The sequence below is a fragment of the Cyclopterus lumpus genome, chromosome 7 (assembly GCF_009769545.1).
Source record: "Cyclopterus lumpus isolate fCycLum1 chromosome 7, fCycLum1.pri, whole genome shotgun sequence".
Classification (NCBI taxonomy): domain Eukaryota; kingdom Metazoa; phylum Chordata; class Actinopteri; order Perciformes; family Cyclopteridae; genus Cyclopterus; species Cyclopterus lumpus.
Genome location: NC_046972.1, coordinates 12,593,649 through 12,615,467, shown reverse-complemented (window position 1 = coordinate 12,615,467; position 21,819 = coordinate 12,593,649). Strand labels below are relative to the sequence as shown.

The window sequence follows — 21,819 nt, the reverse complement described above, 5'->3', positions numbered from 1 at the left end:
AAACTTTGACACTTAACCAAAGAGTCCTCAAAGAATATCCAGCTAGCCTGGTCAAGAAATACTCATGACTTCATCAATCATCCTGTGCATGTTTATCAGCGTCTTGCGACTGAAGTTGTGTTCGACAGAAAGTTAGAAGTATGCGATCCCATTAAATATGGATGATGAACTATGGGTCGGTTGAGAGTGAATAATTCATAAGCTGAGGGATTGCCGGCCATACTGGAGTGACTTCCACACATCTGCAACAAAGAGCTCATGAATATACACTACTATGATTGTGATTATCATCAGCACAGACATCAGCCGACAGCATTACTCAGTGCACAGCCAGTCCACCATTCAGGCAGAGTGATAGTATCTGTATCTGTGTTATCCTCTGCCAACAGGAGGTGCAACTGAATGCAGCAGGTTTCCTCTGACATGGCAATATCCCTGCAATGCTCATTCACACTTGTTGTTTGTGTGTATGTGTGTGTGCACACTAGTAGGCATCTTTCTGATGCCATCTTTATTTTCACTCCTCCACTCTCCAGCTGCCTAGGTACTATATCTCCTCTGTCCTCTGCCAATGATCTCTGGGTGGCTGCATCAGAGCTGTTTCATGAAGACGCCTGCAAGACTTGTATGAAGCTCTCCACAAGGACCACACATGTCTAACTTGGTCTAAGACAGACTCAGTCAAAGTCATTGCAGCGAGTCTGGACTTTTCTCTTACATTTTAATGAGCAAAGCCCACCGTGACCACTGGCTCACAGCAGCTTTTATCCCTTTTATAAGGCGGCCATTAACACTCACGTCAGGCCTGTTGTCTCTCCAGGCTCAAAGCAAATGAGTCTGACATGCAATGCTAGTGAATTCCAGCGAAATGTTTTTCTTACCTGTAGTTCCAGTTTAGCTACGTTCCCCAGACACATGCTAAAGCACACTCAATGCGGAACACCATTCTGCAGGAAAACTTTATTATGTAATTATTTGACCCATTTGATAAAATTGTCACATTGGACTGTAAGTGGCTGAGCCCGGTCGGGCTCAGCCCGAAAGAACAACATGGAGCAGCTGTCACCCTGTGGACCCACCACCCGCAGGGTGAATTATCGGGGTCGGGTGCTATGTAGACCGGGCGGCGGGCCAGGCGGGAGACCTGGGCGGGCCGATCGCCGGCAGCATAGACTAGCTCTAGGGACGTGGAACGTCACCTCACTAGCGGGGAAAGAGCCGGAGCTGGTGCAGGAGGTGGAGCGGTACCAGCTAGATATAGTTGGGCTCACCTCCACGCACAGCATGGGCTCTGGAACCAAGCTCCTGGAGAAGGGTTGGACTTTGTCCTTTTCTGGAGTTGCCCAGGGTGAGAGGCGCCGGGCGGGAGTGGGGATACTCACGAGCCCCCGGCTGAGCGCCGCTGTGTTGGAGTTTTCCCCGGGGAACGAGAGGGTCGCCTCCCTGCGCCTACGGGTTGCGGGGAGTAAGGCTCTGACTGTTGTTTGTGCTTATGCACCGAACAGCATTTCGGAGTATCCGGCCTTCTTGGAGTCGGTGGGAGGGGTCCTGGAAAGGGCGCCGCCTGCCGACTCCATAGTTCTCCTGGGAGACTTCAACGCTCACGTGGGCAATGACAGAGAAACCTGGCGGGGCGTGATTGGGAGGAACGGCTTGCCCGATCTGAACCCGAATGGTGTTTTGTTGTTGGACTTCTGTGCTAGCCACAGTTTGTCCATAACGAACACCATGTTCGAACATAAGGTGGCTCATAAGTGTACCTGGTACCAGAACACCTTAGGCCGGAGATCAATGATCGACTTTGTAATCGTATCATCTGATCTGCGGCCGTATGTCTTGGACACTCGGGTGAAGAGAGGAGCAGAGCTGTCAACTGATCACCACCTGGTGGTGAGTTGGATCAGATGGCGGGGGACTCGGCTAGAGAGACCTGGCAAGCCCAAACGTGTAGTGAGGGTGAACTGGGAACGTCTGGCAGAGGATCCTGTCCGGGAGGTCTTCAACTCCCACCTCCGGAAGAACTTCTCACAAATCCCGAGGGAGGCTGGGGACATGGAATCCGAGTGGACCTTGTTCAAAGCCTCTATTGTGGACGCGGCTGCTCGGGGCTGTGGCCGGAAGGTCATCGGTGCCTGTCGTGGCGGCAACCCTAGAACCCGGTGGTGGACACCGGGGGTGAGGGTAGCCGTCAAACTGAAGAAGGAGGCCTTTCGGGCCTGGCTGGCCCAGGGGTCTCCTGAAGCAGCTGACGGGTACCGGCGGGCCAAAAGGGCTGCAGCGACGATGGTCGCGGAGGCTAAAACTCGGGCATGGGAGGAGTTCGGGGAGGCCATGGAGAAGGACTTTCGGTTGGCCTCAAGGAAGTTCTGGCAAACCATCCGACGGCTCAGGAAGGGAAAGCAGGGTCTACCCCAGGCTGTTCTCAGCAGGGGGGGGGAACTGCTGACCCGGACTGGGGACATCGTCGGGCGGTGGAAAGAGCACTTTGAGGAACTCCTAAACCCGGCCAACATGTCCCCCGGAGAGGGGGCAGCGCCGGAAGACTTTGGGGTGGATTCACCCATATCCCTGGCAGAGGTCGCTAAGGTAGTCAAAAAGCTCCTTGGTGGCAAGGCGCCAGGGGTGGATGAGATCCGCCCTGAGATGCTGAAAGCGCTGGACATTGTTGGGCTGTCTTGGTTGACACGCCTTTTCAGTGTCGCATGGGGGTCGGGAACAGTGCCCATGGACTGGCAGACCGGGGTGGTGGTTCCCATCTTCAAGAAGGGGGACCGGAGAGTGTGCTCGAACTATCGAGGTATCACACTGCTCAGCCTCCCGGGAAAAGCTTATGCCAGGGTGCTGGAGAGGAGGCTCCGACCGCTTGTCGAACCTCAGATTCAGGACGAACAGTGCGGATTCCGTCCCGGTCGTGGAACAGTGGACCAGCTCTTTACCCTCGCAAGATTACTGGAGGGGTCCTGGGAGTTTGCCCAACCAGTTTACATGTGCTTTGTAGACCTGGAGAAGGCTTTCGACCGGGTCCCTCGGGGGTTTTTGTGGGGGGTGCTGCGGGAGTATGGGGTGCCGGACCCGTTGGCACGGGCCATCCGGTCTCTGTATGCCTGCAGTAGGAGCTGTGTTCGTCTCCTCGGTAGTAAGTCAGACACGTTCCCGGTGGGTGTTGGCCTCCGCCAGGGCTGCCCTTTATCACCGGTCCTGTTCGTGACCTTCATGGACAGGATATCTAGGCGCAGCCAGGGGGCGGAGAGGATCCGGTTCGGGAGTCTCGGGATCGCCTCTCTGCTGTTTGCGGATGATGTGGTCCTGTTTGCCTCCTCGGACCGTGACCTCCAGCATTCACTGGGGCGTTTTGCAGCCGAGTGCGAAGCGGCAGGGATGAGAGTTAGCACCTCCAAATCTGAGGCCATGGTGCTCTGCCGGAAACCGGCGGATTGCTCCCTCCAGGTGGGGGCAAACTGCCTACCCCAAGCGAAGGAGTTCAAGTATCTCGGGGTCTTGTTCACGAGTGAGGGTAAGGTGGAGCGGGAGATCGATAGGCGGATCGGTGCGGCTGTAGCAGTAAAACAGGCGCTGTACCGGTCCGTCTTAGTGAAGAGGGAGCTGAGCCGGAAGGCAAAGCTCTCCATTTACTGGTCGGTCTACGTTCCAACCCTCACCTATGGTCACGAACTCTGGGTCGTGACCGAAAGAACGAGATCTCGGATACAAGCGGCCGAAATGAGCTTCCTCCGTAGGGTGGCCGGGCTCAGCCTTAGAGATAGGGTAAGGAGCTCGGACATCAGGGGGGAGCTTGGAGTCGAGTCGCTGCTCCTTCGTGTCGAAAGGAGTCAGCTGAGGTGGTTCGGGCATCTAGTTAGGATGCCTCCTGGACGCCTCCCATTAGAGGTTTTCCGGGCACGTCCAACTGGTAGGAGGCCCCGGGGAAGACCGAGGACACGCTGGAGGGATTATATCTCCCGGCTGGCCTTGGAACGCCTCGGGATCCCCCAGAATGAGCTGGAAAGTGCTGCGGGTGAGAGGGAAGCCTGGGTCGGCCTGCTGAACCTGCTGCCACCGCGACCCGACCCCGGATAAGCGGGTGATAATGGATGGATGGATGGATGGATGGACTGTAAGTGATTTACGAAATAGGAAACAGTATATACTGTACATTGTTCAATAGTTTATTTTCTGGAATTTTGAATGACATTAATGTGTTTTTGGCTAAACCAATTACCCAAATACTTGACTAATAAGTTACTGCATTGTTAGAAAACACTGCAAGTGTAATATTTACACAAAGCAGTGCTGTCATCAGGACCATGGTGGTCTAGTACTGCAGAGCAACACATATTAAAGTGTTAGCTACCTTGACAGAAACTCAAAATATCTACCAGTCTCTATTGTGTATTGTGATTATTTTCATTATATATATATATATATATATATATATATATATATATAATAGCTAAAAATGTCTGTTACAATTTCCATGAGTTTGGGATGATTTATGCAAATTTATATTTTTCGTCAAACCAAAAGTTGAAAGCCCAAAGGCATTTCATTCAAAATTACAGTATTAAAAAAAAGCATATCCTTACACTTACTTAATTAAAATATTAATTATCAAAATTATATTCATCTTCTATCAAATACTGATTTAAGCAACCCAGTGGGGACATACTGTACTGGACAGAGAGTTTAAAAAGGTAAAGGCCAATAGGATGTGGGGAACATAAAGGAGGAAAAACAACAGGCGATAAAGAGAGGGAAGTTGCCCTTTAAACAGGAGCTTATTCACCCATGTCCCCAGGGCAAGGAGTTCCCATGAGAGCCACATACCGGACAGAGTTATCACAGTACATCAAACACGTTCAACCTCATCACTGTCTCTCTCACCCGTCGAGTTTACACACACACACCTACACACACAGACAAACACAGACACAGATAGCAGACACACACCAGCAGGCTGGAACAAACTTTATGTTTCACTCATTCTTTCCCTCTCTGTCCCTCTCACACTACTTTTATATTTTATACACTGACATAAAAACACACACATACACACACACACACACACACACACATCAAAAGCAGACCATCTCTCCCACGACCCCCTTTCAATGAAAGAATGTGGAAAGGAATTTCCTGACACCAGGAAAATGACCAAGCAACTGCCCATGTGGGCAACAAGGTAAACCCAAGTTGAAGGTAAGGAAACCAACATTGCAGCTGAAAGTGTGACTTTGTTGTCATGTATCCAACAGTGCTGTGAGGACACGAGAAGTGAAACATCTGACGTGCTGCACCCTGCCTGCCCTCCAGGCTTCTGTGAGGCTCCTGCATGGGGAGAGCACCTGCAGCGGCCTCATCCTTTCTGAACGGTGCAGTGAAAATCATTGTGACACCTTTGCTTTATTACAAAAAGCTGTGATTTCTGTTTGATTCTCCCAACCTGCTGAAGGCCACATTTGTATTTGTTGGAACTTCTTGTTGTTTGTGCTCAGTTTTAAGACAAGAAGAACAAAAGCCCTACATTCCTTCTACACTCTATTACACAAACAAACGTGCACACACAGTCTCACATCTTCTACACAATCTATAAAACATACAACATATACACTGCAACCCTATTTGTGTCCTGCACTCTTAATGGGCATACACACATTAATCCCCTGAAACCAAACTGCCGCTGGAAAATTAGGCAGACAAACAAAGGGAGAGGCACAGTATGTGTGTGTGTGTGCATGTGTGTGTGTGTGTGTGTGTGTGTCTGTGTGTGTATGTGTGCATGTAGATAGTGCCGCTTTTGCAATTGAGGGGGATGTGTAGATGAAAAGAGTGAATAAAAAGTGGCGAGGGGGACAGGAAGGGATTGTAGTTTGTGGGAGCAGGCGGAAAGCAGAGTTTCAAACAGAGAGAGAGGGAAGAAGGGATGGAGAGAGGGGGGCCGGCCAGTAGAAGGGGTGGGAAAAATGTGTGTGTGAAAGAGAACAAGAGAGAGATAAAAGGGGGGGGGCACAGACAAAAAAGGGTCTGGGGGGGATTTTGCCTAATAAAATATGTGCCAATGTTTGTGTGAATGAAAGAAGTGACTATCTAAATTTTTGCCGGGACAAAAGAAGCTACAGTTGTGGAGAGGAGAGGAGAGGAGAGGAGGAGGAATGCTTTTAGTGATCAAGATAATGTTGAAAACACAAGGTGATTACGTTAGCAAATGAATAGTTTCCGTAGATATGTCCAGTGTCACAGGAGGACGGTGAGGGAGCAGAGTGAAGAACTGATTAGCTGTAAATCTGTTTATATGCTCTTATTGCAAAGAGGAAAAGAGACAGTTGTGCAACTCAAATGATTAATGGGTGGTCTATCAACAGAAAATTAATCGTCAGCTATTTTGATAGACGATGGTTACACCTTCTCAATTGCAAGGATTTGCTTCTTTGTTTTGCTTCAGTGACAGTTAACTGCAAATAGGTTGGCTCCGGGATGTTAGTTGGACAAAACAAGCAATCTGAAGGCCGGGCTATAATTCAATATCATGAATTGTCTTTCAAAGACATTTAGCAGTTTTTTCTGACTTTTATTTTCTTTCTTTCTTTCTTTTTTTTACATCAAAAAATAAATTAAGAAAATTGTTTTGAGTTTTAAAAGTTATAACTTTTCAAAATTGAAATGACTATTTATCAGTTATTTGCAAACTTCTAACTTATTTTAAGTATCACCAAATGAGTACAGGTGTATGTCGGGTGTAAAGTTGGAGGAGCACAAGTGTACCATCAGAACTATTAACATGGTTCCTTCTTCAACTGCCAGCTTCAATAGTTTGCATATCATCCCCCTGTTGATGACTAGACTGAGGGAGCTTTGATATTTAGGAGTAAAGAATGAGCTAAAAACTTTAAAATTAGAGAAATATGAAAAGAAATATGTTGAATTTAGTTGATTGAGTACTGGAACAGCCATTAGTGGTGTTGTCTATATCAAATCCAAACCAATACCTGCCTGTAACAATAACTAATTAATGCAACACTCTCTCTATCTAGTACTTTTCCAATTTAGTATTAGTCTAACAGAGATTTAAAGAGGAGATGGAGGCTGCGTGATGTGGGGAGACGAAGCAGAGGAAGCACCAGGTCTGAGAGCTGCTGACCAACATTCAAATGGCACAGTGTCAAGCAGCAACTCTGATGATCACAGCTCTCCATATGAACTCTCAGCTCAGCTGTAAACCACACTGGCAGGTAGAAACAAAGACTTAGTTCATCACGGCCCCGTCTAAGAGGCATGACTTCTGTCATGAAGTCAAACATGAAATATCCCTGTAAGTGGCCGGTGTGAACCTTCAAAGAGCCAACTGTCTGTGCGGTTTTCGCTTTGAAAGACCGGCGGCTGCCAAGCTCAATCTGTGATTATGCGGCACAATTACAGTGAATTACAATGTTCAGGACAAGCCTGATGCAATACACACAGGCAGGGAAGAGAAAACCCTTCAGTTTGAAACCACAAGCTAATTTCTTAATGAACAGATCTTAATAACCAATCTAAACCCACCAGCACAGTCATTTAGGTTTATGTGTGCAAATGTACACAACGGGATAATGCAATTAAAGCTGCTCTGACTACTTGGTTCAGCACATGTTGCTTACCTGTGCGTCTTGGGCAAGGTTTTTGAAATCTGATGAAAAATATCTAATGCTGGCCACTAGAATCAAACACACAATGATTGTTCTCTCCCCATTAGGGAAACCAAAGGCTGGAAACACAACAAGGACTTTTGTCCAATCCAGGTCAAGCATGGGAGAGCGGAGTGTAGGTAGCACACACAGAGCACTGTTCACTGAGGGAGACGGACAGAGACTATATGTGTTATCTAACCCTCCTTTTTGTTCTCCTTCTTTCCCCTCAGCAGGCACAATCATCCCGTACCGAAGGATTCCTCTAATCCAGGTGAGCGAAAGGCTCTGTAATAAGCCAACGATGAATGGGGATTACATGTTACTAAAGTAGCTTACTACTCTGCAGCCTCTTTGACTCTCTGAACTTTTATCAGCCTAGTGTTGCTTTCCATATTTAGCAGCTGACGGGCATTAGGAGATATAGCATCCTCCCTAATATTTAGAGTAGAACACCATCATATATACAGTATATATATACAGTATATACTATATATATATACAGTATATACTATATATATATTATTTGTGAGGGAGCGCTTGATGTTATTCCTATTTTATGTTTATGTAGGTTTACACGTTTCCCACAATATAATATTGTATAATATTAATATATAGAATATTGTTAAAATAGCCCATGATGCTGGTCATGTAGTAGTCACTGGTTCAGAAGCCAAATACATTGAGTGCACGTTATAGGCTACGACACGATGATGCCTGGATGTGCGAGCCCCACGAAGAGCAGCCATTGGCTAACGGGTAGCTCAGCTGACTTTAGAAACGCCATGCACACGGCGAGAGACACAAAGTAGTCACCATACGAGACACGAGCGCATAGTGACCGAGACGGCTGCCACTGCCACAAATCAAACCTCCCAAAACATCCCGGCCTTTACAGCACAATCATGCGCTCAACATGCTCGGAGTGAGGGCCTGTCAGTCAGTCTGCCTGCAGCTCTGCACTTGACTTGAGTGTTGTACATATTATAATTGTAATCAGCACACTAACCAGCCATAGAGGATACATATGCGAAATAATGAGCGCTACTCAGACAGACATAACTCAATCATAATAGCTTACTTGGGGGCCATTGTCTTGGAATAACAAATGTTATATATTTGAATTGTAAATGAATAAAAACAAACATCACTCACCCGAATGCAACATAGTAGCTCGCCGGTCCAGCGGTATCTTGATTTTAAAAAACGAGCTGCTCAGCCCAGATAGCTAGCTCACTTACTGATAACTGGATTTCTTAGTATCCCTGTAGCTTTTCTTTTTTTACAAACGTTATTACACACGATTTACACGAGGGCTTTTTGCCTACAAAATTATTTTTACACCCACTGAAAAAATACATCTACATAAAAAGCTTTAGAAAAAAATGTGCGGTTCCATTAGTCTTTTTTCTCCTCTCTTTTACATTTCACGAGCGTCGCTGCGGTGTTTGTCTGCTTGAAAATCCCCACGAGAGTCGTCGAGCCGCTCGGTCTGTGCGCGCGCCGGGCAGAGAGCACTTGGTGTAATTCAGTGCTCTCTGTTTACAGATGTTCACTCTTGCTGCTCGGTTTAACGGCTCCAACTTGTGCTGCTGCCATTCATGTGGACCCGAATAATATCAGTAACTTATGTACATAATTTACAACGCACGACTCCAACGGCCTTCGGCAGGTTCGGGTGTGTAGCCCACTGAGCGCGCTCTGTCTGCCTGCTCTCATTTGGCACCGGGCTTCTCATCGTCCCGAGGACGGCGATGCCCAGCAGTTACCGCCCTCTGCCACAAGAGGGCGGTGGCGCTACATGTTCACGTCAACGGCTTGTTATGTGACTTCAATGCTGCATTCAATGCTCCTCGTAATCTTCGCTTTTAGGGCAGCAGCCGTAAATAAAAGAAGTACAACGCTGTAAAAAGCAAAAGTTCTGCATCACACCTGAGTAAAACTACAGAAGTATTATAAGGATGATGTACTTAAAGTATCAAAAGTAGAAGTAGTAAATGCTAGCAATTACCCCTTTGTTATCATACTATTAGATTATTATTACAGATGAATTAATGTGCATGGGGCATTTTACTGCAGTTGGTCCAAGTGGAGCTATTTGAGCTCCTGCAGTTTATTCTGTGTCATTGAATCCTGATGTCTAAGCTGGCACCATTAATTATGTTTACGTTATTGTAGACATTTGTATTTATTGGAGACCTCCAACCAAATTACCCTCAGACAAAAGACTTTGCATTCAGTACCTCTATTTTAATTAAATGCTCATAATGTACAAAGAATATAAACACATTCTGCTGCCACACTTAAATTCTCAAGAGTATGCATCTCATCTTAAACCTTATTGGTGACATAAAAACACCCTAAAAAGAGTACGTACGTAATGTGGCCAGACAGAAGTCGTAGGCGCTGAACTCCATCAACCTTTCTACCTTAATAATGCTCGTTGTTTCTGCCTCTCCCTTTGAACGTCACATAACCCACAGTCCCTTAAAAACACTGTACTCATTCGTACATATGCAACTCGAAATCACGACCTTTTAAAAAAGCACTTGAATGGGTCAGAACACAGCTAAATGGCACTATAAAAGGTATCGTGTTTCTGTAAATTACATTACAGCCCTCAGATTCAATGTGCAACAGGAGTCTGCGATGCCACTGAATTAACCTTCATACCGTAAATGTTCATCATTCTGCCCGCAGGGTTTATTACCACCACGACATATGCTGAGTGAAACAAATGCCTTGAGCAGAAGAAACAGAGTAACCCCAGAAAACGACCTGTGTCGACCTCTAGTGCACTTCTTCAAGTATGACACATTACTGAAGATCGCTCTGGACCGGGAGGAGAAGAAATAAAACACAAGAAACATTCGGAGCGTTTTATTCATGATTATTGTTGTCACATTATAAAGACTGAAGGTGAGGCTGTGTATACAAACACTTTGAGGTTACATTAAACAAAGGCCGGTAAAATTAACATCTAACCATCCAGTAACATATTGTAATTGTTTATATATATATTTCCTTCATTGTTAGGCTTGCAAGAGGTCAGGCAGATACATTAAACAACAGCATACACAACCACACACACACACACACAGGTTGAATCTTTAAACAAAGCACTCGGTTTGGAAGATTGCTTGCAGGCCTTATACAACATTGTATCCATGGGCAGTGATACGATGAACCCACACCATGACTCTCTTGTGCTTTTTCTAAAAATATAAAAATAAATAGTTTCATCAAAGGGAAATGACCTGTAAACATGGAGCAAGCGATAACTGGAGTGTGTCAAGTTCTAAGGAAGCAATGGCAGCTAAAACTAGACATAACAATATCAGTGAAATGTGTATCAACACAATGAAAGTATATCAACGGATTAGAAAGTGACAAAAGACCTGGTGCTTGGTCTGACATTTAAACTATTACTGTACCTCAAAGGTTTTACTTATGTTGACTTGGATTGGGTTTCCAGTCAGGTGTGTATTTTGCCTGCAGATTGACACCTTACAGACAGACAGGCTTGCAGAGAGGAAACATTTCCATTTCCTACAATGGCTTTGGAAGACCTACTCCAGCTGCATTCATTCATTAGTCAACGATCAACTTTGGTCATCAAACATTTGGCCAATCAAGTTTCTCGTCACCTGACAAACAATTTCCTTGTTTCTACAATATTATGTCTGCTCAAAAATAGCTGACAAAGCTTAATGCACAAATCCTTTATAACAAGTTACAGTAATTTTAAATACATTAAGTCCCAAGAAAATCCTTACAGTCAACTCCTGCCTCTGCCACAAGAGGGGAAATCAAATGATGTTTGGGGCCCAGATTGTGGGAGATTTCTGTCATTCAGCCATTTCCTGTCTTTTTCAATATTCATTTGGAGCCACTGCTGCCACCCCAGGTGTGACTGTACTGTGTGCGAGAGAGTAGCAGGCAGAGCTATCCTTCCAGGGGTGGCCGCAGAGGAATACAGCCATCCATCTCCAGAGACTCAGGCCAGCCTTCATACTTGTTGCTGTTCTTACTGTTCTTCATACGCTAATGGGAGCAACCAAGGGCAAACAGATCTGATGTCAACAATACAGACTGGGATCACCAACCTCAACTAAGTTTTAACTGCAGCCTGTTTTCCACTGCATGTTACTGTAAATATATATATTTTTAAAAAGGTATACAAGGATAGAAGCACGAACATTTATCATGCGGCATCACATTTACAGGTGAAATGGATATTTAATTTGGCAAAATGTTGAATTAAGTCTCATCTACAGTGTACACTAACACCTATATTAAAACTCTCTTCTGATATTAGTACATGGGTATACCCCCTCCTTATTGTGTTGCAGTATGATAATACCATTTTTAATGTAAGCAACTAATCTTACATCTTATCTCAGCATTGAGAGTAACATACCTGCTCAAAGGGACTCTTGTTCTCGATGCCCTTGGCTCCAACAAACACCCAGCTGTCTCTAAAGGCCAGCTCCCTCACTGCTGTGCTCCCAAGATCGTCAAACAGTCGCCGAGACTCGTCGTTCATCCTGTCAACCGCAAATGAGGATAAGGTAGTAGGTTAATGAATGTTAAGTGGGTTCGTCTCCCCCAGTCTGCATGTTGAAGTGTCCTTTTGCAAGATACTGAACCCCAAATAGTGCAATCGGTCAGTTTGTGTGAATGAGCATTTAGATTACATCCTGATGGGCAGGTGGCACCTTGCATGGTAGCCCCTGTCATCAGTGTGTGTGTGTGTGTGTGTGTGTGTGTGAGAGAGATTTGGTGAATGGTGACATGTCGTGTAAAGCACTTTCAGTGTTGGGAAGACGAGACAGTCCATTTTCCATTCCCCTGACCCAAAAGGGCTTATGGTTTAAATGGAGTGCTTATACTCGGTTTGAGTTTACTGGCCAATCACATTGCTCAGTGGGCTCCTCCTGGGCTTTAATATGGTCTCAGAGCTAATCTGTCCGGTTCAACCACTTAAAACTCTGAGGCTTTTAAGCCATAAGATTTTCTGAGGTGCCAAAAGGCATCCAGTGTTCAATAACTAATTAATTACATGTAATTAACAAAATATAATCTTGATTCTTTGTGGCACCACAAGGGCTCGTCATTACCCGCATCTAAAAGTCCGACTGCTCTGCTAACCTGATACCAGACAGACTAGAACTCAACAAGGCCTGGAGCCATGCAGGCAACCGCTCACCTCCGCCAGTGACAATTGGAGCTTTGCTCTTTCCCGGTGTTGAACTTCAAAGATATATAGAATGTACCAATTAGCTCATTACGTATGGATTCTTAAACAATAGTGGAGAATATAATGTTGAATCTGGCTTGCATGGTGAGAGCAGATAAGCTGATATGCATCAGCTGTTGGTTTAATAGACTGGTTGGACCTACTATGTTCTACTTGTGTTTAGCAATGAAAATACGCTATACAAATGCTTTTCTCTGCAGTGGTGCCACACAACATGCACCATGAACAATCCTTTAGCTTCAGCCGACAATTTATCTCTTTATCTCGATTGATCTGACAAATTGTTTTGAGGTGCATCTAAATGGAAAAGAGAGGGGCTGGAACTGATTGCCCATCATGGACTCTTACTTTGTCGCTGCGTCATCAAAGGAAGCCACAAACACGAGTGTTCCTTCATGGAGCGGCCGGATAAACTTCAACAGGTCGGAAATATCTGCAAACGAACATCATATGAGCCATGTCCTGTGGTTTATAGCGTGTTATTGCCAAACCCTATGATGTGAAATGTATATCAAACGTTAGTGTCTGGTTTTCATTACCTCCTGCCCACATATCAAAGGGCTTTGTATCCAAAAGCTCTCCAGTTACCCCTTGAGCAAAGAAACATCAGTTCAATATTATTATCACATAATCAAAAGGAGCTTAAAATATCAATGATGAGGACATGCTTACCATTCACCAAAGCTATGTTGAGTCCTCTGCCAACATTGTTCTTCACACTGCTCATTAACCTTAGAGACAGAAACACAAATGATTTACAAGCTAGCTGAGCCACTTCAGGAGAAGACTTGTCTTGTACATACAGTACACGTCCATCTACACACTTGTACAAACTGCCTGGCACTTGAGAAACAACAACATATATATATATATATAAGAAGAACCAAGACTAGAGACAAAAACAAAGACAAGGGGGACAGACGGACTGAAAGAATACTTGCATTCAGCTCCCCAGACAGGCTTGGAGGCCTGGTTATGACAGCACAGGGGGAAAAAAGAACAGAGTGTGAAACCCCCAAAAAAAAAGAAAGAAAGAAAGACAGCAGGGGAGACAAAGACATAGATTTACATAAATAAAGTAATAATCACAGAATCTCACATCTTGTCCTCCAGGCAGATCTTGGGCCCTATGACATTGGCCGCACCGGACACCAAGCGGAACGCCAAATGTTTTGGGGGACAGGGAGCTGAAAGTCCACATTTATACCGTCGAGGGCGGGTTTCAGCTAAAAGATATGACACAATAGTCAATGGTTATAAGAAATATGATTAGGACACAACATTAATCATATCATGATCATACTTGACAGGAAGAGTAGTCAAAATGTTTTATAATCATAGTTTCTTTTACTTACCAACTGTTGGTTTCTCGCTTGCACCTGAAAAATACAAAATGTTTACATACAAATGAACTAATCTTATGTCATAAAGGCTTTGCTTGATCATACTGTATATTATACCCTAGTTCTTCATCACAAAAACATCAACCATCACAATCTATCTTTAGCGTTGCAAATTAATCTCTAAAATAAATGGGGGAAAATGCTTGTCACCGTTGCCCAGATAGATACTCAATTATAGTAGCCATTTTAGTTTGACAAATTGTACTTAACTCTTTTCCTGTCTATTAAGTTATCATTTCAGAACCATTTCTCTTACCGCTGAAGAAATGCCGCACAGATGAACCACTCGCCCCTCCAAATAATGTGTTTACTAAGAGCCAGGTGAGCCCCACCAACAGCAGCACAGCCACAGCTCTAAGGGGAACTGATAAGAGAAACAGGTCCCACCAGTTCAGGCAACGTACATGAAATTACAACCAGACCAACCAGTTCACAATCGAGTGGACTATAACGAACATGCAATTTCAACTAACCTGTCAATCTCATGATTCACCGTCTCACAAACCTACATAGAGACACAACAAAAAGCTGCATTATGGTGGTTTGAATTTCCTCCAAGTTTGACAGGTGAGGTTATTTTTACAGTGCCTTTTTTTCATTTGCGACAGAACTTGTAAACTCATAAATTAAATATGTATGAAGTAGAGGATAATTGCAGTAGGAGGAAAAATAAACAAATACCATCAAATAAAAAAAGGCAGATTAAATTCTAAACGTTTTTATTAAAAAAGGCTATGATACAATTTGTATATTGTAATGTTTTTATGCAACTTTAAAAAGAGTTTGACAAAATATGTAAAGTCTTGAAGGAAAAGATGAGTATTCTTGTATCAAACTGGTACAATTAAGCCTTAAAATCACAACATTTGCAATACAATTCATCTGTGGCAATTGCATTCAAAGTTCAGTGTGACATTATAACCTAAAGCTTTCATTTTTTCACAGTGGCCCTTCAAGATGGCTCTGCAGAGATCACGTTTGAAGGGGTGGCATGAACACCCAAAGGACCGCAGACATATGGCAACAGCACATGCTAATTCCTTTGACAACATAATCGATCACTTATATGAACTTAAGTGAGAAACGACAGCTGGTACCTACTGTGTCCACTGTCCACGCTTCAGGCGAGTACCGTTACTGCCCTTTCCTCCTCAGCTTCGCTAGCATGTAACGTCAATGACCGGTAGAGAGGAGCTGTTGCTCTCGCCACAAGGGACTTGGGGTTATTTCTTCCGCTGTTTCCTCATCGAGGCTCCTCTGCTGTCAATCAGATTTCAATGAGAAGAAGTGATGTAATCAATAACCCCAGTCGATTATTTACACAAGTCGTATGACGCCACTTCGCACTTCACAAGCATGGGAATAAAAAAAGTATATTCCAAACTGTCGCGTCTTCCGTATATCGCTCGTTCCCACTGAGTCTGCGCAAAGTTGTTCACGTGACCCAGATTTATGTTAGTACCATGAATTACATTTTTATTATCGTTGACCAGATATGTGATTAGACGTCTGTCCCTCCATATATTGTCACACAACCTATTAATCTATCTTTGAATTCATATTTATTTGCATTGACAAAAAAACATTGTGATAATTGCGCGAGCACGTCTCCTAATCGTGCACGCGACCAGTTCTTGAACGTCAAGATGGCTGCCCACACTGCTGTGATGTCAATGTCCAAAATCCTTAATCCCTTCTGGGGTGGACGCCTTGGACATACGGTCAAAGTAAGACTAGCGACGTAGCTGTAGTCACATCGGTAGTGCACGTTGTTGTTGTCTGGCTCCGAATAAATTATGTTTCTCCTTTAACGTTACATGATGTCATGGCCACACAAGGTCATATGGCCAATACACCGTTGAAAGTGAACAACATAGCGGTCTTCTTCCACGTCTTTTCAAAAGCGCCGATATAGAGTTGGTTGCATTGAACCCTGCGCTGATTAAAAATGCATTTACAAACACGCTCTAACCAACATCTCTGTCTCTCTCTCTGCTTTGTATTTCAGGTATTTGGAACAACTCTCACAAGTCACAGGAACAAGACCGGAAATAGTGTGAGTAACTTAAATTGTAACAAATTTGTATAAGCTGTATATCTTTGAGTCCAACGTGGGAGAGGTGGGGTGCTTCTTGTGTTTGTTTTAACTGATAACTACCTGTTTTAATGTAACCTGGGACTGATACATACCTCTTAGTGGAGGAGAGGTTATACTACCTCAGTACTCTTTGGTACTCTTTTACATGGCTATCAAACTACTATCTAACTTGTGTCCTTCTGCTTTCCTTGCTGTCTGTCGTCAACAACAGAGAGATGACATTGTAAGTAGCCGACATGGTTTACTATCCCACAATGCATCACTTCATAAACAAAACAGGACATTACCTTTCATTCTTGCACTGTGTGATGTAGAAAAAAAGATCTCTTACTATGGCTAGAACACCTATTGTCATAAAGTCATGAAACATCACGTCATGTCAAACAAATAATATATATATCTGGGATAGTAATTCTATCCTAATTTAAGTTTAATAACAGCTTTGTTCTTCATGTATTAGGTGATTTGCAATTAGGTTAAAACTTGCAAAACCACCAGTCTGTGTCCTTCAAATGGAGGGCAGGTAATAATGTATGAAATGCTAATTTTACAGCCCCCTCCTGCAAAGTATGGAGGCAGACACACTGTGACCCTCATACCTGGAGATGGAATCGGTCCAGAGCTGCTTAATCATGTCAGAGAGGTTTTCAGGTTGGTGAGACCAAAACTAAATCCTGTTCAAAGTGTTGACTACAGACTAGTCTCAGATTCAGCCTCGGTTTTCATTCTTCATGCTGTAGGTTCAGCTGTGTCCCGGTGGACTTTGAGGTGGTGCACGTCAACTCTGCTCTGGAGTCGGAGGATGATATCAATGATGCCATTACTGCCATTCGCCGTAATGGGGTTGCCCTCAAAGGCAAGTAAACCTTTCTGTGTCACATGCAGATCATGAAAGCAAAGCACAGCTGTGAGAAGCATGTATTATATAATAAGAGCATGACACTAATGTAAACTCTCCTTATAGGTAACATAGAAACCAAACATACCATGGCGCCATCCGTCAAATCCAGAAATAATCTCCTACGGTGAGTTTTAAGGACATATTCTGTTACCTTGATATAGGCTCTCTTTTGCCTTAAATTTCTTCCATCATTTTGGCTTTGTGTCAGTTGGCATATTGTTTATTCCTGACATCCCAACCCCACCAACCTCTCTCTTTCTCTCTCTTGTTCCATGTGTGTATTAACAGCACAAGCTTAGACCTGTATGCCAATGTGATGCACTGCCAGTCGCTCCCTGGAGTTCAAACTCGCCACAAGAACATTGACATCATGATCATCAGGGAGAACACGGAGGGAGAGTACAGCAGTCTGGAGCACGAGGTTAGATGGAAGAGAAACAAATGCTTCTCCTCCCTCCTTAAAAGACTTCTTTCCTCTCTTCTCTGTCTGTCTTACTCCTTTTCTTTCCTCTCTTTGGGAGTGAGGTACTACCCATGTACTATTACAAGTAAATTATTTGTTTACATGCACAGCTAAACAGTTAGCTAAGTGATAATTAGCTTTCATTTACTACTCACGCACATCAGCGATGTGCAGGTACAGCCTGATTTTACCTTCTCCCCAGCAGAAGGATCTGTGTCAGTTAAACATGCTACTTCACAATAACAATGTTAATACATTATTAACAGTGTTTGCTGTCATTCTCCTTCCTTTCTTCTTTTAGAGTGTAACAGGTGTAGTGGAGAGTCTCAAGATCATCACCAGGAACAACTCCCTCAGGATTGCCGACTATGCCTTCCGACTGGCCAGGGAGAAAGGTCGCAAAAGGGTCACCGCTGTGCACAAGGCTAACATCATGTGAGTTACTCTGAGGCAAAGGTATTGTGCCGGAACTGTCGGGCCATCCGAATCTTGCATGATATTGGGGTTTTTTTGGTGCTGGAAATGTTGAATTTTGCCTTTCTGCTCCAACAGGAAGCTTGGTGATGGCTTGTTCCTGCAGTGTTGCAGGGAGGTGGCGTCTGATTACCCAGACATCACATTTGACAGCATGATTGTGGACAACACCACCATGCAGGTGACCGAGGATAGAATGACATGGCTCTTTGTTTGGAAAAGTTTCTGATTGTTGCTATATCTAAATTGTCCACCCATTACTTTGTTTGTCTCTGTTTTTAGCTAGTGTCCAACCCCCAACAGTTTGATGTGATGGTGATGCCCAATCTGTACGGGAACGTGGTGAGCAACGTGTGTGCAGGCCTGGTGGGAGGGCCGGGCCTCGTGCCTGGGGCCAACTACGGCCGTGACTACGCTGTCTTTGAAACGGTGAGTGTTTGTCAGTTTATGGTTGGTGGGACACATGCTGGGGGGGAGTAAAGCAACATATGGAACGGCCATTACGTAATTAAGATCCAAAAATGTTAGAAAATAAAGATTTACTACCATGTGCACACATGGCACTTCCCGACACAAGTCTCCCACAATGGCCTTTAAAAAGTGGTTTAGCTGGGTGAGAGTTTCCCTATTGTTTTTTATGTAGAAAAGAGGAACAACAACACAGGACAGTGGAAGTTATCACAGAGCAGGAGGGTTTGCGCACTTTCCAGTTCATCAAGATTATTCTTTTTGCCAAGAGGCATTCTAGCATGAAGAGAAGGTTTGTAGGAAATGAGCAAACAGGAAACGGGACAAACCTGGAAATTTCCATGTAGGTTAACTCAATTTGATTAAAATGTGTGCTGCTGTTCAAATCTGGCAACACTATTGTGTCAGATGATTAAAGAAAAGATAAGATAAGATATTACTTTATTCATCCCCAAATTTCTTGAAGCAGCAGCAAACATGTTTACATATATACAATAAAATAAAATAGCAGGGCAGGACATATTACATTTAAGAATTTAAATAATAAAGGAAATGAAAATTTAAAAATGAAAGTGTATCTGTGTATCTAGATTAGAGTCCTTGGATGATTATGATTATGGCATTTTCACAGCTGGGAGGTATAATTTAGGCTTAGCTTTATGTACAAAATAATGGTGATATTTTAGCTCTTGTCTTTATTTGGTATTGAGGTAATTCAAAAGGAAATTAATAAAGTTATTTCTGTTGTTAATTAATGTTGTGATACTTGGATTAGGGTTTTCAGACATGTAGGGTTTCAGACATGTTATTAGTCATTGTAATGGATTACATTTTTTAAGTAACCATCCCAACCCTGGGGCTGTCCGCTCTGTTGTTTTTAAATGATTATTAAATATTATTATTAAAATATGATATAATTGGACTCTTGTCCTTTTTGTTCGGTGTCTCTCAGGCCACAAGGAACACAGGGAAGAGCATTGCGCAAAGGAACATTGCTAACCCCACTGCCATGCTGCTCGCCAGCTGCATGATGCTGGACCATCTTAAGTAAGCTTTTCCAGATAAAATACATTTAATATTCACACTCCTGTGGTTCCATCTGAGATATGATGCTCTTTCACTGGGTATACCAGTAAATCAATAATAATACTTTCTCCTGTAATTGTCCAGGCTTTATGGCTACGCAAGTATGATCCGAAATGCAATCCTCACTACTATGAATGAAACCAGGGTAAGTCTTCGGTCACCTGCCACAAAGCTAACCCTGGTGGCAGATCTGGCATGCTTCCCAGTGGGCATCACAATACATCAACACAAAGCAGCATCCTGCTCTTTCAATGTCACACAGCTGTTATGAAGTGCTACACTGTATGGCCTCTGGCTTTACATTGTTTTGCATTGACATTCATTAAGTCCTTGAGCTCATTTTAACACTTGACCTGCTTATCATCCAAGGCCATTTTTAAGTGATAATACGTATGTTTATTTAATTTTTACTCAGTGGGAAATGGTTTGCATCCAGGCGCTTTAAAAATAAAATATATATATTCATTTTTCACCATATTTATGGTGTATTTTTGAGTTTCCTGTTTTTTTGTTTTGCAGTTGCACACAGCTGATATTGGGGGTCAGGGCACGACGTCAGATGTGGTCCAGTCCATCATGAGGATCATCCAGAGTAAAGGGCCGCTCATATCTGAGCTCTAAACACACACACACACACCCACATTAGAGGTGTGAGTTTGAACAGGTTATCCATGCATGTATGTTGCCATAGCGCTGAGCCTTATTGCTGACATCAGGACGTTTCCTATTTTTTGTTGTACACAAAGCTTACGGATAACTGTACAAACAACCTGTTATCCACACCTGTGTGTTTCACATATAATAATGACCTTCGCAAGACTTATTAAAAAATGGTTTACCATTGATCAAATTCCATTATCACTCCTATCAGTTGATAAATCCTGTAAGGATATTTCCTGAGTTCATCAGGTTTATTCAGTTGAAAATCTGTGGTCCTATTTTTATGAAACATGAAAATGTCTCTTGCTGTGCCGAACACATGTTGGGGTCAGAAATAGATATTATCTAGGAACATGATACTACACTTCCCAGGTAATTATTATAGATATTATCCTGATATGACTCTGCACTCTTCATTGTGGATCATTAAAATCTTTCCACATGCCGATTATGTTAGTCTTTTATTTAACAACAATGTGCTATGTTCATTTAATGCCTTACTTTGTTTTTGTCATACTGTAACTTAAATATTGGGTTGCCTGTTATAAATGTTCTGTTTCTGATTAAGGAAAGTAAGTTTGGCTCACGTCAGAAAAATATGCTGTTGTCTTTTAGTCTAACCAAGCAAGAGTGCTTAAAGCCGGGTAGCAAAAGACTTATTTAATCATGGGTTAAATAACCCCTTGATCGGTTATGTATACTGTATAACACAAATATTATCAATAAAGAAAAAAAACTACCTTATTGTGATCTATTTTGACTGAAGTTTGAATATGAAACATCTCTCAATAAGTTTTAAAGGTAAAAAGTAAGTAGATTTTTAAGCTATCCACACACTTTATCATTATAACCTTCGTGAAGGTAAGATGTATAGCGGGACTGGCTCGGTGTACCTAATATGGCAGCTGAGTGTATAATGCCTTTATAAAAGAAGAACTTTTCATTGTTATGATTTATCTTGATTCATTGCCTCAGCTTCAAAGAAATAAGCTCAATGGCCTCCTGCTGGGAATAAAGATTATTTTTCTCCAAATTAGATAAAGCTCACTGATCCTTACGTTTGTTTTACAATTTTACGCTCCATAAACATCTTACTCGCACCATTGAATGACAGGTTGCTGTTTTACATTTCACCACTAGGTGGCAACACTACTTTCTAGAGTTGCCACTAAACTAACTTGGAGCAAATTGTACACAGCTGTATGCATGTGGCTCCATTACATACACTGACAAAAATACAGAATATATGATGTGGCTCACTATGTGTGTGTTATTACTGCACTGACAGTAGTGTGAACAAGGCCCTGATGGCATCCCCGGACGTGTGCTCAAGGCCTGTGCTGGGCAG

General features: G+C 43.3%; 3 protein-coding genes across 9 annotated transcripts in view; 1 reads left to right on the top strand and 2 right to left on the bottom strand.

Annotated features, from left to right (window-relative positions):
* The window catches only part of si:dkey-151g10.3 (serine/threonine-protein kinase WNK3), a 37,232-nt gene extending 27,835 nt beyond the window's left edge, over nucleotides 1-9,397 (bottom strand). For all 6 annotated transcript variants that reach the window (XR_004609778.1, XM_034538116.1, XM_034538113.1 and 3 more), the window contains exon 1: nucleotides 8,814-9,397. The gene's annotated coding sequence lies outside the window, so the exon portion shown is untranslated. The remainder of the gene's footprint in view (nucleotides 1-8,813) is intronic.
* A 1,126-nt stretch (nucleotides 9,398-10,523) lies between these two features.
* Nucleotides 10,524-15,746, bottom strand: fam3a (FAM3 metabolism regulating signaling molecule A). 2 transcript variants are annotated; one of them, XM_034536910.1, is made up of 10 exons: nucleotides 15,423-15,746; nucleotides 14,795-14,826; nucleotides 14,578-14,685; nucleotides 14,274-14,297; nucleotides 14,018-14,144; nucleotides 13,591-13,649; nucleotides 13,458-13,508; nucleotides 13,267-13,351; nucleotides 12,079-12,205; nucleotides 10,524-11,702 (listed from the first exon to the last, which is right to left on the bottom strand). In XM_034536910.1, the coding sequence occupies exons 2-10, from the start codon at nucleotides 14,805-14,807 to the stop codon at nucleotides 11,604-11,606; spliced, it is 693 nt and encodes a 230-aa protein (XP_034392801.1). In that variant the 5' UTR covers nucleotides 14,808-14,826; nucleotides 15,423-15,746; the 3' UTR covers nucleotides 10,524-11,603. The 2 variants fall into 2 exon arrangements, with proteins under 2 accessions (XP_034392801.1, XP_034392802.1); XM_034536911.1 differs by having other exon boundaries at nucleotides 15,419-15,744.
* A 172-nt stretch (nucleotides 15,747-15,918) lies between these two features.
* idh3g (isocitrate dehydrogenase (NAD(+)) 3 non-catalytic subunit gamma) lies at nucleotides 15,919-20,919 on the top strand. The gene is made up of 13 exons (XM_034536909.1): nucleotides 15,919-16,048; nucleotides 16,330-16,377; nucleotides 16,631-16,642; nucleotides 16,973-17,070; nucleotides 17,160-17,275; nucleotides 17,384-17,444; nucleotides 17,609-17,741; nucleotides 18,085-18,218; nucleotides 18,336-18,438; nucleotides 18,540-18,686; nucleotides 19,678-19,772; nucleotides 19,896-19,956; nucleotides 20,331-20,919. Exons 1-13 carry the CDS (start codon nucleotides 15,968-15,970, stop codon nucleotides 20,430-20,432), a joined length of 1,191 nt encoding a protein of 396 aa, XP_034392800.1. The 5' UTR covers nucleotides 15,919-15,967; the 3' UTR covers nucleotides 20,433-20,919.
* The last annotated feature ends 900 nt before the right edge of the window (nucleotides 20,920-21,819 follow it).

Bases quoted from the DNA above. Each gene is read 5' to 3' on its own strand.
- fam3a (XM_034536910.1), bottom strand. The intron at 13,509-13,590 runs GTAAGCATGTCC...TCTTTGCTCAAG, and splicing joins CAACATAGCTTTGGTGAATG to GGGTAACTGGAGAGCTTTTG. The intron at 13,352-13,457 runs GTAATGAAAACC...GTTCGTTTGCAG, and splicing joins CTTTGATATGTGGGCAGGAG to ATATTTCCGACCTGTTGAAG.
- idh3g (XM_034536909.1), top strand. From the start codon at position 15,968: ATGGCTGCCCACACTGCTGTGATGTCAATGTCCAAAATCCTTAATCCC. The intron at 16,049-16,329 runs GTAAGACTAGCG...TTTGTATTTCAG, and splicing joins GCCTTGGACATACGGTCAAA to GTATTTGGAACAACTCTCAC. The intron at 17,445-17,608 runs GTGAGTTTTAAG...GTGTATTAACAG, and splicing joins TCCAGAAATAATCTCCTACG to CACAAGCTTAGACCTGTATG.